Source organism: Mizuhopecten yessoensis, unplaced genomic scaffold (assembly GCF_002113885.1).
Source record: "Mizuhopecten yessoensis strain PY_sf001 unplaced genomic scaffold, ASM211388v2 scaffold11119, whole genome shotgun sequence".
Classification (NCBI taxonomy): domain Eukaryota; kingdom Metazoa; phylum Mollusca; class Bivalvia; order Pectinida; family Pectinidae; genus Mizuhopecten; species Mizuhopecten yessoensis.
In genome coordinates this window covers 446,950-465,698 of record NW_018408889.1, presented here as the reverse complement: position 1 = coordinate 465,698, position 18,749 = coordinate 446,950, and the positions used below count along the sequence as shown (strand labels likewise).

General features: G+C 37.6%; 1 protein-coding gene across 8 annotated transcripts in view; it reads right to left on the bottom strand.

Annotated features, from left to right (window-relative positions):
• LOC110466139 (protein numb-like) overlaps nt 1–18,749 on the bottom strand; it is a 53,129-nt gene that overhangs the window by 18,502 nt on the left and 15,878 nt on the right. For 6 of the 8 annotated variants that reach the window (XM_021522474.1, XM_021522470.1, XM_021522471.1 and 3 more), the window contains exons 3-4: nt 15,244–15,318; nt 6,400–6,477 (exon numbers count right to left, since the gene is read on the bottom strand). In XM_021522474.1, coding sequence (XP_021378149.1) covers nt 6,400–6,477; nt 15,244–15,318 — 153 coding nt within the window. Of the gene's footprint in view, nt 1–6,399; nt 6,478–15,243; nt 15,319–15,722; nt 15,900–16,533; nt 16,790–18,749 lie in introns of those variants that run through there. The other 2 variants (XM_021522476.1, XM_021522477.1) reach the window with 2 other exon arrangements.

Sequence of the window (18,749 nt, the reverse complement as noted above, 5' to 3'; positions counted from 1 at the left end):
GGGGGGGGGGCTATCATCATGTGAAATTAGTTTCAGTGTTTGATGTTTGACGGGACGAACATGGGCAACACTATATACCCCCCTCCCTCCCCCCAAAATTTTATGGCGGGGGCATAAAAACCTAAAAGAGGACATTGAAATATAGTGTCATTAAGCCATATGTAGGTTTTATTGTATTTTACAGCAAAATATAAATCACATTTTATCATTGTACTCCAATAACACAATGTGTGTATATATGGCAGACTAAGTGATACCATCTCAAATATTTCCAGAAGCAACATTCCCTTGTACTACCAAACATGGCAACGGTCCAACATAGTTTACATAGGGGTTGATCTGGCAATGAAATACAAATGGGAAAAAGTCTGCACCATTTAATTCTACTTGACATTCCTGAGGGCAGCATACCTGCACCGGGACCTTGCAGCACCAGAGCTATGTGTACTTGACATTCCTGAGGGTAGCATGCCTGCACGGTGACCTTGCAGCACCAGAGCTACGTGTACTTGACATTACTGAGGGTAGCATGCCTGCACGGTGACCTTGCAGCACCAGAGCTCCGCGTACTTGACATTCCTGAGGGTAGCATGCCTGCACCGTGACCTTGCAGCACCAGAGCTACGTGTAGACATTCCTGAGGGGAGAACGCCTGCACCGTGACCTTGCAGCACCAGGGCTACGTGTACTTGACATTCCTGAGGGGAGCACGCCTGCACCGTGACCTTGCAGCACCAGGGTTACGTGAACTTGACATTCCTGAGGGTAGCATGCCTGCACCGTGACCTTGCAGCACCAGAGCTACGTGTAGACATTCCTGAGGGGAGCACGCCTGCACCGTGACCTTGCAGCACCAGGGTTACGTGCACTTGACATTCCTGAGGGTAGCATGCCTGCACCGTGACTTTGCAGCACCAGAGCTACGTGTACTTGACATTCCTGAGGGTAGCACGCCTGCACCGTGATCACCTTGCAGCACCAGAGCTACGTGTACTTGACATTCCTGAGGGTAGCACGCCTGCACCGTGACCTTGCAGCACCGTGTCCTCACGAACACATAAATACCAATTGTCTCTGGCACTGCCTCGTACGGGGACAGGTCTCCCGGTGTGCAACCATGGCCAGCCAAGGGGAGGAGATGGATCCATCAATTCTGTTGCATTTGCAGCCTCTTGCAGGAGCCAGGTAGCAATTCTATCGAACTAGGAATGAATATGAATGGGTTCCCCCAGATACTGTGTGCAACGGGTCTCATTCACAATCAATTTCAGTCTGTTTATAAAACTCCACAAAAATGCATTCATGTGTTATCTAAGCTAGAAGGTTTAATACTATTTGGGTTACTGGAAGCTAGGGATTTGCATCCTTCTAGATGTCTCTGCTAACCAATGCCATTCTCCACCTACACACAATGGAAGTGTACTCTACAGGTTCCGTGCTGTTACAACTTAGGACACCAATTTACAATCACAATAGTTATGTCTTTTAAGAGGCATGTTTTCTGAGCATGGGCTGCACAATTCAGGACACGAATTTACAAATCATGATAGATCAGTCATTTAAGTAGCAGAGTTTGAGTGCTGTAACAATTCAGGACTTAAATACAAGACAAAACATGCTCTCCTAATATCTCCCACTGATTACCTGCAATATGGTATGGAAAACAAGACTAATATCGTGACCTTGACAGAAAGTGATGTATCACAACACCCCCTCTCCCAGTAACACAACAGACGTACACTTTTTAGTAACATACCTATTTCCAATCAAAAAAATATATTTCTCCTAATTTATCCGGATAAATAATCAGTTTGAAAAAAAGGAATAATGCTTAATTTGTGTTAATTGAAAACATTAGTATGCACTCTGAAAGCAATGCATAAGATCAAATTTTATTAAATATCTTGTTCAGGTAATATTGCTGAGACAAGTTTTGGACCAACAAAGGAAAGAAATCTGTTAATCAATACTTGTTTTGGCTGGTTTAAGGGACACATTTTTATTTTGATACAGTAAGGAAGGGAAAAATATACAGGTATGATGAAGAAATACAATTCATTGTGCTGCCTGGCAGTGCCTGTCCTGTTAGTGTGTGTGAACATTTCAGGTCCTAAATTATTTAATTGCTGCACTTCCTGATCAACTCACAAGAGCTTCGGGCACCAGATCGTAGGGTCACCGGTTGGAATCATATGTCACACAGCTGCAGTATCCTCAGGCAAGAGAAAACATTAAAATAACATTGACATTGTTCCAAATGGTTTTTTTACAGCAGACAACCTTTGACTGTGGATTACTACGCGTACGGTATTATATGTATATATATATATGGTGTCATCAGGAACACCTCTTGATCATACACAGAGGGATGTATGGTCAATCTCACTGAAGGAACGACAGCAGACATCTCATACTTTTTTAATCTTCAATCTAGCCCAAGATATGCCGGAACTCTGTGTAAGGCTCAGTTCAATAATATCTATACCCAACCCTGTGCGACTCTCTATTCCTGCTAGACAAGACATGGTTAACCAACCTCTGCCGTCTTGCAGCCATTTCAGTCTCGGGTCAATGTCCCTTTTACTACCGTTGGTTACAATAAACAAAATCGCAACCTGTAGTTAACTCATTCACCCCTGAAATTGAAAATAAAGTTTACCATCATTTGAATTGGAAGAGTTCACATGTGTCTTCAGGGGTCAATGAGTTAAGTTTGCACACATGTAAGTATACTTAAGTACAGGTGGACCGGAGCAGCCTGACTGACCTACGTATTCTCATCTATCATCAGTTGCAAGTCCTGATGAATTTGCCATCGATGTCCTGACCTGGTGGCCTCACATACCGTTTACACAAATTAAACCAGTGACTACTGCTAACTGGGGATCCCTACCAGATTAATATCGACAGTTCAGATTGATTACGGAGAGCAAGTACCAATGATTGCCTAGATATACCACGTATAGACGCCCATCTATAACCCCTGTTCCGTCTCCAATAGTTATATAAAAGGACAATCTGAGAAACGCGCACAACAACTAGACCCATTCTCGGGATCAACAACCTATTTAAAACTTGTTTAATATAAACAATACACCTGTTCCAATCCTGATATTGTTACAATGTATATTTTCGCAATCAGTATAATATTTATAAAATAGAGCATCAACATCTTGATACCGTATAGTCTATTAACGGTTTACATGTGAATTATGAAGCAAGTTATTTCAACATATATTAATCACTTTTGCTGAGGGATGGGGGGGGGGAGTCTTAATGTGGGAGGAAAAATTAAACCATAGTAAAGGCAGGTAATGCAGTAAGGCAGGTAGCCCTATATATATTTATTGACAGCCCCAGCCGCCTTGGAGAAAGGCCGGTGCGTTATCAACTACGCCAACCGACCTTCATAACAGTATGAAGTTACCCATTTAGCTGTACAAAAATAGAACTTACCGTGCAAAAGGAGGTGTGCTCAAGTTTGTTTGTGTATCATTTCATGTTTGCATCTCAAATATACAGCAAAATGCTTAAACTATGTGATTGCGTAGCTAAATTCTAGAGGCAGCTAGAGATCAAATGAGCGATATCATGCACGCGATAACATCAGACATGCGGCTTTGATGTAAAACAAGGGGTGTAAACAAAGGTAGTCACCATTTTTGTTTCATATTTCACTAGGGAAGCTACCATCCTGCATTCCTATCCAAAACCAAACTTGCATTTCAAGGAAAAAATGCGTAGTTGTCTTATTGAAAACCCAGCATTTCAGTCAGCACTGCATGATGCAGTTGACCCAAAACGTTCTTTAACAGTGATGAACTTTCCTTATAACCATCCTTCTATTGATCGTTTATGAATAGATCAGTGGATTTGTTTAATTAAAAGTCTAGGTCCTTTGGACGGCTTCGTCATTAGTCCTGCCTGCTAGGATTAATTCATCCCCAAAGACTACCCACAGTTTCATCTTGCTCGTGACATAAACTGTCCGTTACCTGATCAAATCACCAGCAGCTTATACCTTGAAATAAATTTGCTATTAGCCACGTTAATGATTTACCTGGTCAGTCTAAATATAGGCACTAATCAGCCGGAGATCACCTGTTTACAGAACTAGATAGGCCACAGCAAGCCCTCCCATGGTGATTCATTACCCAACATTGATCTAATGAATATGCACACAGGTAGATGATGTGACGCATATGCACTGCGATAATTATAACGACCAGTAGATGAATATGTCCACAATATATGATGGTTCTTAATTCATAAACCATTATCACACGCGCAGAGTTTGTCCTTCCCGTTAGTTTCCTGAACCCTCCATATCGTCTATTTTTCAAACTTCCTGTATTTTCTCCACTGTATGCATATGGAACTGATTGAAAGAGTTCTTAATTTAATTTATAAATCATTGTAACACATGCAGAGTTGTTTGTCTTTCCTTTTAGTTTCTTGAACCCTAAATATCATTTCTTTTTTTAAATTTCCTGTATTTCTCAATTGCATGCATATATGGAAGTGATGGAAAGATATATACAACTGTATTTGATAATACAAAACTCTATTATTACAAATCAGCCCTTGAATAAATGGAAGGTAGAAGTAAGTATGAAGACATATTTATTTCAAAACAAAGTCCAGGTACTGCGAGACCCACCAACACCAATCTGATAGGTTCATCAGTGCACATGTAAAATGATTTCATTTCAATAAATTACAACATACAGCATGGTGCATCCACTTCAGGAAAAAAAAAAATCTTCTGAACTAAATATCAGTTTTACCGAGATTCGCAATATTGATCCCATAATAACTCTGTGAACATATTTCCAAGATTCTTACCGTACCCAGACTGATAAGAAATTCTTTGTAATTTGGTGACAATGATTGAACAGCGTTATTGATCGGTGTGTAATAGCTTACAGTACTAAACCACAGGCTGGCCCTACAAAATCCTCAAACGAACAGCGTGTACGATGTAACAGTAGATTGGTCAGGATAGTGGCACAAATCAAAATGGGCAAGCAATGAATCTGACTTTTGATCGGGCTGATGATGCATTCCCTTCTGCTTTGTGGTTGCTTCCGTTTCTATTGTTGTTTTCTGTGAGAGCTTTGAGCTTCAATTTTGTCTTTGTGAGTTGACAGGACGGTATAATTTTTCTATTTTACTTAAACATAAATTGTTTTATCAACCGATGACCTGACCTTTTTTTTCATTCCTTGAAAGTGAATTCTGCCATAAAAGACCTTATGTTGCTAAAAGGTTTTGTTGTCAACATGTAACAGAATAAGCAAAATTGTCCTTAGCTGACTGTTAAATTACACAGGGTATAAGGACAACATGTAATAAATATGACCCACTTTGATGGAAATGGAAGGAAACACAAATTCTAACCAAAGAAAACGTGTGCAATGTTAGGTCTAACAAAGTCAGCGAAGCACAAAATATAGGTCACAGTGACCTACAATTGATAGTGGTACACATTGAGATATAACTGCCTATTTGAGGGCGAGCTCTTCCTGGACAGGATGTGGTTTTGCTTTGAAGAACCAACTGTTCAGAAAACAGATGATATTTCATACTGTGTTAATTTGAAGGGTTATCGTGACCTTGGTATAAATTTGCCAGAGAGCCTGACATGATATTTGTCTACAGACACATGTAACTTAGTGACGTTAACTCATTCACCCCTGAAATTTCATAATGAACTATTCAAACATTTGAATGGAAAGAGTTCAAATGTGTCTTCAGGGGTAATGAGTTAATGCATTTGCTGTCCATTTGGTCATGGCACTGTCAGTAACAGGTGTTCAATTCAAAGTACAAAGTAAAATTAGGTTTTGCCTCAATAAGCTTACCCAAGCTTTCATGCAAAATTGTTGATAATATTTACAAGGAGGGAATCAATGAGGCTGATATATAATTTTGACGGCCCATGTCAAAGCTAGATTTTACAGTCCCACAAGAAGACACCAGAAGACTGAGAGTCCGTCACTACCTTGGTGTTCCCAGATAATTGATGTCTGCTGTCTAACACCTAGGTTGATCATTACATGTAAGTAATCCAGTTTTACATTCCAGTACTGTAGATCATCAAAATCTTCCTACAGTAAATAAACTCATATTTCGACAGCTCTGAATTTTAGACGATTATATTTTGTTTTCTGGGTGTAAACGCTGATAAGGATTCTGGAATATGAATCTATTTCTTTTGGTGTTTTCGACCTCTCCTCAGTAATTTCACATGAATTATGCTGCATGAGATGCAGAACTCATGGAAAGGTTAGCAATATCAGAAGTTAAGGTGTTCAGATTCATCACTGTGGATGCATAAATTTGACAACAAAAATTCTGTACCGCCCCACTGACAGTGAAAAATATAGATGTACATACCTTACTAATCTCATCCACCACTCTGAGGGCGTCACCAGAAACATAGAGGATAGCTCGCTGGTACTTCCCTCGGCATTGCTGCAAAAACAGAGAGGTAAATATAATATCCCTGAGCAAAAGACATATCACTAAATCTTAAGTTATATCAGGCCCCACTTGTATAAAACATCTCAACTGTTCAGATTCCCTCAAGTCTAAGATCTCCCATAGACAACACACTGCTTGAGACTTTCCTCAACTTTGAGATGTCTTATACAAGTCGTCCCAGAACCCATACACTTGTCTTAACTCACATGTTTATCCTGCAATAAGCCATGGACGCCATCAAATAAACTTCGACTTACAGAAGGGGGTGGGCTTATTGAAGGACAATAAGCCAGCAGTTGTTTGTATTGCTACTTAACTGTATTTGACATGGGTCAGGGCTTATTACCAGGCATGGACTTATTGCTGAATACATACGGTAATATAAGATTATCGATTAGGTCACTCAGGACGGAGTTTGGTCAGGAGTTTGGTTACAATCATTAACTCATTCACCCCTGAAATTTCACAATGAACTATTCCAACCTTTGAATTGGAAGAGTTCAAATGTGTATTCAGGGGTGAATGAGTTAATGAATGGTCAGCAATTTCATTGAGGATGAATAATAAATAAGATTGTAGATGATTACTATAGATGTATCAACAAAGCGACTGATCGGGATGGAGGTTGATGGCCAACTACGTTGTTCATGACCAAGTATACCGATATTAATAAAGTTATTTCAATACACAAGGATACCGTATAGGAGCTGCACAGTGACAGGATATATATGAACCACCAAACAATAGTTATCGATATCTGAAAACATTACTGGGAATAATATATTAATTGTCAACATGTTTCTTCAGTGAAAAACAGGTGGTAGACATTACAAACAGAAGCGGTGTTATAATCCCAATATATTCCAACATTATGATGGCCAAGGTAAAATTCAATCAACTGATAAAAACAAACATGAAACATAATTGAAACCTCCGAAGACTAATGGAATAAGTATTGTTTCCCTACACCGGCAAAATAGCTGTTTCTAATAACTTTTTTAAAGTTTTTGAATGTAATAACAGGCTTCTCCCTCTTGGCTTCTGCCAAAACCTAATCAAATCAATGCTCTTGTAGATTGCCTGCATTTGTATTTAACTGCCAAATCGTATTTTCGTTAATGGGTTGCAGAAAACGTGCTGTTTCTGACGAATAACTGTACCAGCATATCAGAACGTACTGCTTCCTGAGAGATCCTTCAGAGTTTCTAAAACATCAATACAGTTCCGGGTTGTTTTCTCCGGTCATTAAATGTTTATATTGGATTTAAAACAAGTTTCCCTTTCACAGCAGAAAGACTGAATGGGAATTCGAACAAGTTTGAAATTAGTATATCGTATACAAATATCCTATAAAATCCAATACATGAAGAGCACATTTTACGAATATCAAGACTTGAAAAGAAATGAAAGAAACCCTATAAGTTGTTGTTTGCCTTTGATTTGTGATGTCATGCACATCAAAATATTCTATTTGAATGCACAACGAGTAATATATGACAAACTTATACAGACAACTATCGAATGGTGATATTTTGCTACATATAATGTACTCTTATGTACTATATGGTTTGTGCATAAGGAAATATCTAAGAATAATATTGTAAACAAAACAGAGAATTAAAGTATAAAAGTATAGTGTAATTGTATTTTGTACCTAACAAATGAATACTGCACTGTACAGGTGTATGTGAAGGTCAGTCTGTCGTTTCTCTGATACAAAAGCATGTGTTATGTGTGTATACGTACAAAACTGTTGAAAGATCGAAAAATCTTTAACATCATCACCGTCATGTTTCCATAAAATATATTTTTGAGTTGGACTGAGTTTCAGCAAAGTTTGAACTGCTTATGAACATTTTCAATGAATGAAAAATTCAAAAAGTAACATAAAATGTCAAGTTTTCTTTCAAAATTCCCATTGTTTTACATCTTTACCTGTTACATTAAGTAGAGGGATGGGCTTATAACGACAAGGAAATATCAGGTGATGGTTAAACTTAAACTGAACTGCAAAAGATACAACTGGGCTTATGATCAAGCGTGGGCTTATTGCTGAATATTTGTTATGGAAATTTGTACTTTATATATGCTATTAAAAATCCTTTAATGCTTTGTTTGAAAGTTCAACTCATAAAAGAAACTTCATCCTTTATTTTTCAAAAGACAAAATTGCACAATTCTTTTTGAGGAACTGTGACATTTCTGTGAAAATTTCTTATTTCAATCAAATCTCAGTGCATGTACATGTATCCTCCATAAGCCTTTATCAAACAGCTTACATATAGATGGATTATTTCAGAGATCAAGCAAAGTTAAAAAAGAAAATCCACGCACACACGGGGAAGGCACACATCCAGTCCTATGAACAAAGAGAAAGAAACATCAATAACCGGAGTTAACAATTCAAGCCCACACATTGTAGGTACTCGACCTGAATTCAAAATCTCGAAGGATTACATATCACTATTTCGCTAAAACGCTAATCTCGGGACAATCAGTGAGGGGAAGCTACGACAATTTATCTTTTGTAACTCATTTAATTCCTATTGATTGTTACTCCTACACCTCTATCACAGAATATAAAGGATCATCCCACCAACACCTACACATTTCTGAAAAAACTGCAAGGTTTATGAACACCGTAGGAACAAACAATTTGCCTTCAATGATTTCTAACATCCCAACAACGCCTATATAGCACCAATGATTTCTTCATATAACACTAAAGGACTCTGCAATCATCATCTACGGTTGTCTGTGATCACCATAGCAACAGTATCATCTTCCTTAAATGCTGCTGAAAATTCCCTGAGCAATTCTACAATGTATAGATCTACCTTCCCCAAATGCTGCCCAACATCCACCCCATTAAGTTCAACTGTACGCTGAAACCATCTACAGTCAGGGCTAAACACATTAGCATATATATATATATATATATATCTACCATAAATAAAGCTGACGAGACTGAATAACAATCGAGACATGGAGGAAATATAGATCTCAACAGTCGTTATATAAATTATCACCCTGCGATGTGACAAGGAAAGAGTTTGTTATTCAATGTGATGATGGTAACATGAGAAACGTATGAACCATGACAACTGGGGTATCTATATATTTAGCCACACACAAACATCACAATCAGGCACCTCAACAGATCATCTAAAGATACCCCAGATGCTATGGGAATTGTAGTCTGCGGCTTGTTCACCTACATATATGTCATTGCAGAATCACGTTTACGAAATATTCAAAAAAAAAAAATCAACATTTCCTGCAACCCTACAAGGAATGTTCACACAACATTGCATTTGTGCATCAATACTTTGAGAAAACATTTTGATTTGAAAATCGATTATCTACTTGGTATATAAATGTATGTATTGCTGTCTTATCCACTGAAAGATCAAAGATGTGAAAACTGATCATGACCAGAGGCCATTTCCTCAGCAGTCCACCGCATTTGTGTTTGGAAGAAACCCTGGATTCCAGGGCCTTTTCACAAGATTAATGAAAACTCCTGTCAGTCACTAAAACGGCAAAAAAAATTATATGTTCAGTTTTTAGGGACTGGAACATCTGCTTAACCCAAAACCTACACAACAATGAAGATATTTCGATATTGAATCTAGTCTGCTTACTGTTGATCTTTCCCTATACGCTATGACTAAAACACAGCATACCAAGTTATTCTGATACAAAAATACCTATTATATGGCCACTGCTGAACTATCATCACATCTCATTCAGTACACATCCTACGACTAGCAAATACGATCTTGTCAATGGATGCTATTAATCCATACTTAGTCGGACAAAATGAAATTAATACAACGGCTGTCACAAAATATCGGTAAACCATATTGCCTTACATGGGCATATCATATCTCATCACAATACAGAAATGAAATATCACTATATCGCAAAAAATTTCCAAAGCTTTATTTTTATGTTGTTTTAACTTTGTCCACCATTCATTCACAAGCTTTTACTAGGGGCGAGAAATAAACAGAGATTTCATAATCGATCGTAGGTTTAACGAAAAATCTTAAATCTGTGTGATCATACGATATATGGTTCAGTTAGAAATCATTCTGACAGTTATTTGTTTTTATATTGAGCACTTTTTCCTACGACAATATAACGGGGACCCAATCACAATATATTCCTTCTGCATTGCAATTTATTGTGATACACTCCAAGCATATTGTGACACCCCTAATCAATACACATGCCTGTAAAGTGATTTCAAATGTACAAAGAAAATTACTTCATAGACCACCTTTTAAAATTCTGTCAAATTTTCGTAACAGAATAAATCTGACACAACTATAAATTGTTCTTACTAGAAAAGTCTTAAAAATGTTTTTATATTAAAAAATTATATTAAAACTAAAAACTGGTATTAGTTTACCAATGAAATTTTGATTTATAGTGGAATTTCTGATTTTGTCACAATATTGAAGGTCGGAGATAAATCACTGTTTCACGCTAGACGCATTAATCTCTCAAATTCTTTCATGTTCACTAATTCACCGAATGTATTTTTCCTAGATTTCTTGTAAAATGTGTCCCAGTTTTTTACAATATTTCTTGAAAAATGCTGTCATTTTGATTTCCCATGAGAAAGGACCATCAGACATTTGTTGTTATGGCGATCACGTCCAGGGCATTACACTTAATTCCTCCAAGCCATCGTATTCTAGCCATCTTTACGATGTATACCGAACCATTCGTGGATCAATAGATACTTTATACGTACATATCTTTTACCATCATGGCAGAACTTATTTCACGTAACGATTATATGACAAATGGCAGAAGTCTGCATCGCTTGGCTGGAGCATTTTGTTTCTTTTTTCTTTTTGCTCTATTTTAGGAATGGGGGCCTTGGGCTTTTGATCACAAACACTTTTTTTTCATCCAAATTGTAAATTTGACATTTAACTCATTCTATCAAAAGATTATTTTTGGACTAAATAATTTTGAATACTTGCATTATTTTTTCGACAGAATTCTGCATTACTTTGCCGAAGCCATTATTTCTGTTCTTCTATTTGCTCTATTTTTATTTTGGAAATGGGGCCTTGGGCTTTTGAATTATCAAAAATACATCATGTTTTCATCTTAATTATACATTTTAAATTTGATTCATTCTATCAAAAGATTATTTTAGGTCTAAATCATTTTGAATATTTACCTGAATATTTGAATATCAATAATCATATGCATCATTGATGGTATAAATATAATTTAGGATCGTTTGGATGAAAATTGAAGGGAAAAAACATTCTCACAGGAAAATTGGATAAGAATACAACACTTAGCCATAATCTCCACAGTTCAAACCAAGTTTATGTTGACATTCTGTAGTGGAATCCTGTTTATTTTTTCCCTATACAAAGTGACACCTGCCTAAACCAATCACCGCAGGGACCAAAGGTTTATGTTCAGGTAAGGGGAAGTTTTCAGAGTCTAGTTAATTAACACAGGGTCTCACATGGTCTGGTTGTGGTTCAGATACATTGTGATTATCTTTATCTGAACTAATATCAATGCAAGAACTACTATTGGAAAGAAACCTGTGCTTATTATCTGCAAATAAACACGTCATATTTCAACCCAGCGGAATGCACCCATAACATACAGACCTTGATACGTTTAGTTTTTATGTTGTGTATATGCCCCTTTTACGAAGCATTTTTATGACCCTAGTGTCGTCTATGAAAAAGGTTTATGGACCAAATGCTCTTCCAATAACTGACATTTGTACACATATTTTTTTTCCATGTTATGTTTCAGTTCATTAAACATTAAAGAAGCCTTACACCACCACATCTGTACTGCTAAGGGAACCGGTCACAGTGAAATCCAAGCCAAACAACATATCATGCAACAGAGGCTGGGGTGGTGGGCCCAAGTGGGTGGAGTAGTGTTGTGTTTTGGCAAGGTTCCGAACCATTCATGTTCTATACATGGTAACCCACAGTATCATATAGTACAGGAAATGACCTAAGGGTGTCGCTACAAGTAAGGTTCCGATCCATTCTATGGAAATGTTCTATACACAGTAGACCCACAGTATCAATATAGTACAGGAAATGACCTGAAGGTGTCGCTACAAGCAAGGTTCAGAACCATTCTATGGAAATGTTCTATACACGGTAGACCCACAGTATCATATAGTAGTACAGTAAATGACCTGCAGGTGTCGCTACAAACACTGTCCAAACTTCCCCTGTGACTGCTCCACACAAGACTTGTCACGGAATATGATGTATATCAATATATATCAATATGGAAATTGTCCATATTTAGATTTCATAACACCTTGCATATAATGAGTTGTAAACTAGAACTGTAAGTCATAGTTTCAAACTCATACCCTACATAACTCCTTAGGAGTAACATTTGGTTGTAACAGATCTATACAATTAACAATGGAAATATATTACACAGTAAACAACTATCTTCCATTCTGATGACATATACAAATTCTTATTGAAATCTTTGAAGTTCATGATAGGTGTGGATGGACATGGTTTTACAAAAAGGGGAACATGACCAACTCTCCTTGCGTACTGATAGTTTCATTGAAGTCTAGGCAGCTCTCTCCACATAGTGCACGTTGTAAACAAGTTGACAATACATTAAGCTGCTAGTGCCAGTTTTTTTAGTGCTCTCAAAACACAAAGTCAAGAAAAGATGAAAACTTCACAAGGTATTTATCTCAAGAGCGGTTACAGAACTGACTGCAGCAGTTTTAAAATGAGGCTCTGAGCATTAAGGTTTTCAGGAATTTTCATAGCCAATTTTTATAATTGGGGATTTCCACTGCTAATTCTTGAAATTGGGAAATTGAAAAAAAAGTCGTTAAGTAATATATAAATATATATAGCAAATAGATATGGGGACATGGTTTTATATTATAATTAACAGAATATAATTTAAAGTCTAGAAATATGTCAAAATGACATGAAAGTCACCACATCTCCTGTATGATCATTTCAGATAAATCATTGACCAAGCTACAACGGATGTATTTCCACCTGTCAATCAATGACCAGGTGTTAATACATACACGCTGTTTAGGTAGCCATGCCAACACATGGAATTAATAAGAAAGCATGTGACAAATATAACGTTAGCGTTGACCGACACCTCGAGTACGGGGACATCTGCTGACACGGTCACCTTGCATGGGCAGAACAGGTTATTGGAATATAACGATGTTGTTTTCACAACAATAAGTTTCAGAAAAGACTCTTATCTTCTACTTTTTTTTGTTATAAAACACACTTTTCCAAGTAGTTTTCTGAATGTCTGCAAATCCGACTGAATCGGACATCAATATCGGCAGTATGTACGCCTAAAAGCAGTCACTCAAACAGGTTCGACGAGGACCGCCAACAGCCAAATTCGTGAGACATGAAGAACACCAAACAATTGTGATTTCAGCAATTCTCCTTTGAAAAGAAAAGATCGAAATGTATTTTTGACTGTTTTGAGCCTATTAATATTTATTTTCAAACTTTAACTTTTATCATTATCGGTTCAATTCGCATGAATGTCACCTTGTGAATTCCTGCCGGTTAATAGTATCACGCAACCTTGACTCTTTGCGGTACACAAACTTGCAAACTTCGCCACTTTCACCATGTCATTTTGACACATTCCTATTGTCGAGATTGAATAGTGCAGCATGATTTTACCCAAGAACGACATTTTAACCCCAGAGTGCTAATTTTGATGCAATTCTTCGTTATGTTTCCCCATATGTGGTATTTATCAATTCACAACGTCACGTCCTGAAAAGTTTGGCCAACTTTATGCGAGTTTATTTATCCGATTCTATCGTATAATATGACTAAAACTTGCAACTTTTCGTAATAGTTAAATTGGCAATGCAATTGGGGTTATTCAATGAAATTTAGCAATTTATTGCTGCGAGCGTATTTCAAAATATTTCCAAAAATTCTCGAAAAAAATACGATAAATGGTCTCAACCTAGGACTGGTTTTGGATTGTCTTTGAGTGTCATGTACACCCCCCTTTCATGGCATTTCAATTTTCCTTTAAAAAAAGTATGCACTATACCAAATATTAACGATAGTCGTTGGTCAGACATAAAATATCTAAACCAATCAGTAGCAATTTATTATATAACAGTCTACCCCTTTGGGAACCTCAAAGGTGCCTGATTCATACTCGGAACATCTTTAGGTTATATGTAATTCCGGTGTGAAATTTGGAACGCCTTGTAATTAGCGCCTGGTATATTCTGACAGAAGCAAACACAGAAAAGCTCTTCTTAGGGAAAAGCAACAGATGTCAAAAGCTGGGACTGAAACCGGAATTAATAGTCCCCACTGGGGGTTCCCCCAGGGGTGACTTAAAATTAACTTCATGTATATTACTATTTCATCCTCTTCTTCCCAATTATCCAAATATCAAATGAGGGTTCCTATAGCACTAGGCTAAAATGATTCTGTAATTTAGCAGCTTTAAACAAGTAGTGCTATGTAGGACATGTTCTGTTTTCCCTCGGGTGCTGTGACCTATTTGGTACTATAATGTAATAAATGTACTGTTTCATTTTAATCTCAAAGTGGTTTTTTTTAAATTACGTGAACTCCGTGCAATTTGATTACAGAAGCAACATCGGAGTCAACGTACAAATATGACCTTCGAAACAGGTAGCTTTCCAGTAGCTGAACACGAGCAAAGCCATGAATTCTCTAGCATGATACTTACAGCTTTTAACGTTTTCACAGCCTCTTCGCATACTTGCATCCCTCGTGACTCGAACACCTCCAGGCAACCCAGGTACTAAAACCGGAGAAAAAAAACCACAATGTACACAAAATGCAGATTATAGAACAGAAAAGCTAAACTCAACTCAAGGCAACCTGTAAACATAAACTGAGACGTTTCGTAATGTAATAATGTAATAATAAAATAGTTTCCTGTTAACTCAACACAACCCATGTATCGTATATATGGAAATGGATATTGCTCATTGTTATGAATACAAATGTCATAAAACTGTTGGTCTGTATATCCAGGAAGTATTGAAATGTTTAAACATTCTGGGCATAAACTCTTTCTGCAGACTCATCTAATTATGCTATATTGATTGAAGCACGACCAGTTTTATTCTTTCCTCTATCGCCTATAAATATGTAAATATCCTTCACGTAACAGTGTATACGCAAACAAGACAATAGTGTTACCGAACATGATGACAGAAAGGAGAAAATATTGTCTTTCTTTAATTAACTTAAACGCAATGACTGCTCGCACGATCTTTCTAAAGCTCATTACAAGCTCCTGGTTGTCTGCTTAAATATCCCTTGTAAGATATATGGCCTCCATCCTCCATCTCTAAGCCACTTGTACATGTACTGCCTGCCTTGTGTGCTGGGGGCTATGGGCACATGTATGTATCCTACAGTTCATGATCAGTCAGACTGTTATAACAGATAAGTCCTTTCCTCTTCAGTATCACAAGACACTTAGTCACATCTTTCATTGAAGGGTCTATGATTACATATGGCAGACATATATACAATTTGAGGTGTTAAATGATAAGTACATGTATATTGTGACATGTAATGTATGCAAAACAGGTGTGGATGACTTAATACCATGAATTTTGTTTTTGAATGTTTTGGAAATAGGGATCCAGGATATGGCACTTCTGACATTCAAAAATCAACATGGTGGTCCGAGTGTGAAAAGACTAGCACATGTCAGTCTCTGATTGTAATCAAGTGTGGGCTAGTACAGGAAATGTGAACATTTTTCAGCCCGAAACTCGCTTCAGAAGTAAGAATTGCCTGTAAATCTCATAGCTTCAGTATATTGTATAGGTAAGCTTTAACAAAACATCCTGGGACTTTGGGACTTTCAATATCTGAGCCCTGGACTTGTGCTTACAAACTTTCTGAGGACCCATTACAATGTATATTTCTTAGAAATGGGACTCGACAAATTTTTAAAAAGAGGTTCAGGACTTGCCTGAAAAATGTCTGCAAAACCTACTGATAATGATATCATCAACTGCGCCAATACTACAATGTAGGGTACTGCTGTGACCCTAGTGGTTAAGGTGTCTGACCGTCTTCGATCACTAGCCCTCCAGAACTGGGTCTCGGGTTCGAGGCCTACACCAGAACTGGGGCAGTCACCAGGTATTAGCTGCTGGTCGGTGGATTCTCCCCAGGTAGCCCTAGCCTGTTTACCTCCACCACCAAAACCCGGCACATCCTTAAATGACTATAGCTGTTTACAGGACGTTAAACACAAACAACCCAAACCCAATATGAAAATGTATATCTTTAACAATACAATCTATACTGTTTTCAGATATGTATACACACACACTTTTGTGTGTCATCATATATCATCTAAATGCTTGCTGAATTCACCATATAATTCCATTAGTGTTAAAGGCCTAAATCATCATGATCATACATTTTTAATGAGACGATATTGGCAGGGATTATTTTTGTTCATGATACCAACACATGTCCCTAGCCCGCTGTGTCAGAACCCCGGCACAGGATGTACCACCGTCCATATCATATACATTTACACGATTAATTCTGTGTTATATCTTAAACTACATATTATGCTTTCACACCAAAGGAGTTTTGGTCGATGCCTGTTCAACCACTAAATGTTAAGTCTGGCAAGTGGTTATAAATCCATACTACTATAGTGCAAACATACAATCATAAGCTTATTACACATATGGATACTTCAAGAGATTGCAGTATAAATCTCCTGCCAATATCTGAGTCTTCTGGACCAGGCCTCCCACAAGGGCTGATCGAGAGCCACTCAATACACAGTGCACTCATCCATGCCAACACCATTTACATAGGAATTTTTAGAATCAAATCTGTATCGATGGAAATATCAGAAGTAACATATATACAGCAATGTATATATAATGTGCTGGAATGTTTTAGGAGGTTCCATATCAATGAACTGTACAGTTAGTCTAGTAATAATTACTACTTCCTGGTTCCATGTTTTTATTAATTGACTTAATTACTAAATCAGCATTTAAGCATCCATGTCCCACTGCAGACAAAGCAGTAAAGAATTCCAATTTAGTTTTTCATAGAGTGACCTCCCCTTAGATTTTGTTTCAGATGGCCCTGTGGTAGCTCATTTGGGTCAGGATGCTTCTGTTGACCAGGTAGCTCATGCGCAGTTGGCTATCTTGGTAAGTGCATTAGTATAAGTCCAGACATTTTGGTAGAAAAAATTCTACAAAAATCACTGGTGTCGTACAACGAGAGACTCCATAGATTCTTAGACTTTCAGCCAGAAAGACTTTCAGATTTTTTTCTACCGAATCCTGAACGTTTTTTTTTTCAAAATTTTCATAAGTCCTATTACCAAGGGTACAAAATTAAATGTATAGTGTATTCTCCAAAAGTTAGTGAGTCCCACAGGAAGAGCATGCATATGAGTCTCTAATTGGACTCAAATATCGGAGTCCCAAAAATCACTGGGCACACAAGTCAGCCATTTCACATCTTATCTTCAGGATCACGATCCAGCATTGAAGGCACACAACATAGGATATAACTTCTGTTAAGGATGCTAAGGCCATGCCTTTGTACTGGAAGTCATGAGATAGCTCATTTAGGCCATCTCTAGGAATGTCAAATCAGCTTGTTGGTGTTGGACCATGTCCTGGGTTTTGGGGAAAGGTGGGTTGATCGAGTTGGAGAAGGTCTGAGCTGGTTAGGCATGGTTTAGTAAGGCTTTAGGTAGTTGTGGGTTGGTTTGGTAACTTTGTGGAACATTTCACAGAAAGGGATAATTCTCAAGGTTGATATATGTGTACATGTAGCATAGCACCTTACAAAAGTAAGGCAAGAAATGGTAAAGAAAAGTGAGAAAGACCAGAGTGGGACTGGATAAAGACAAGAACAGACTTTCTACACCTCAGGTTTAAAGGTGTACTGCAGACATGTCCTGGTAGACAGTTTCATTGTATCACAGTCCTTAGAAAGAAGGCGAGTCTTGTTGAATCTTATGTTTGACTTGGTATAGATTTTCTACACCTCAGGTTTAAAGGTGTACTGCAGACATGTCCTGGTAGACAGTTTCATTGTATCACAGTCCTTGGAAAGAAGGCGAGTCTTTTTTAATCTTCTGATTGACTTGGTCAGGCAAACATTCTCTTGGGCTGGAAACTCATGGAATGGTTTCATTGTATCACAGTCCTTGGAAAGAAG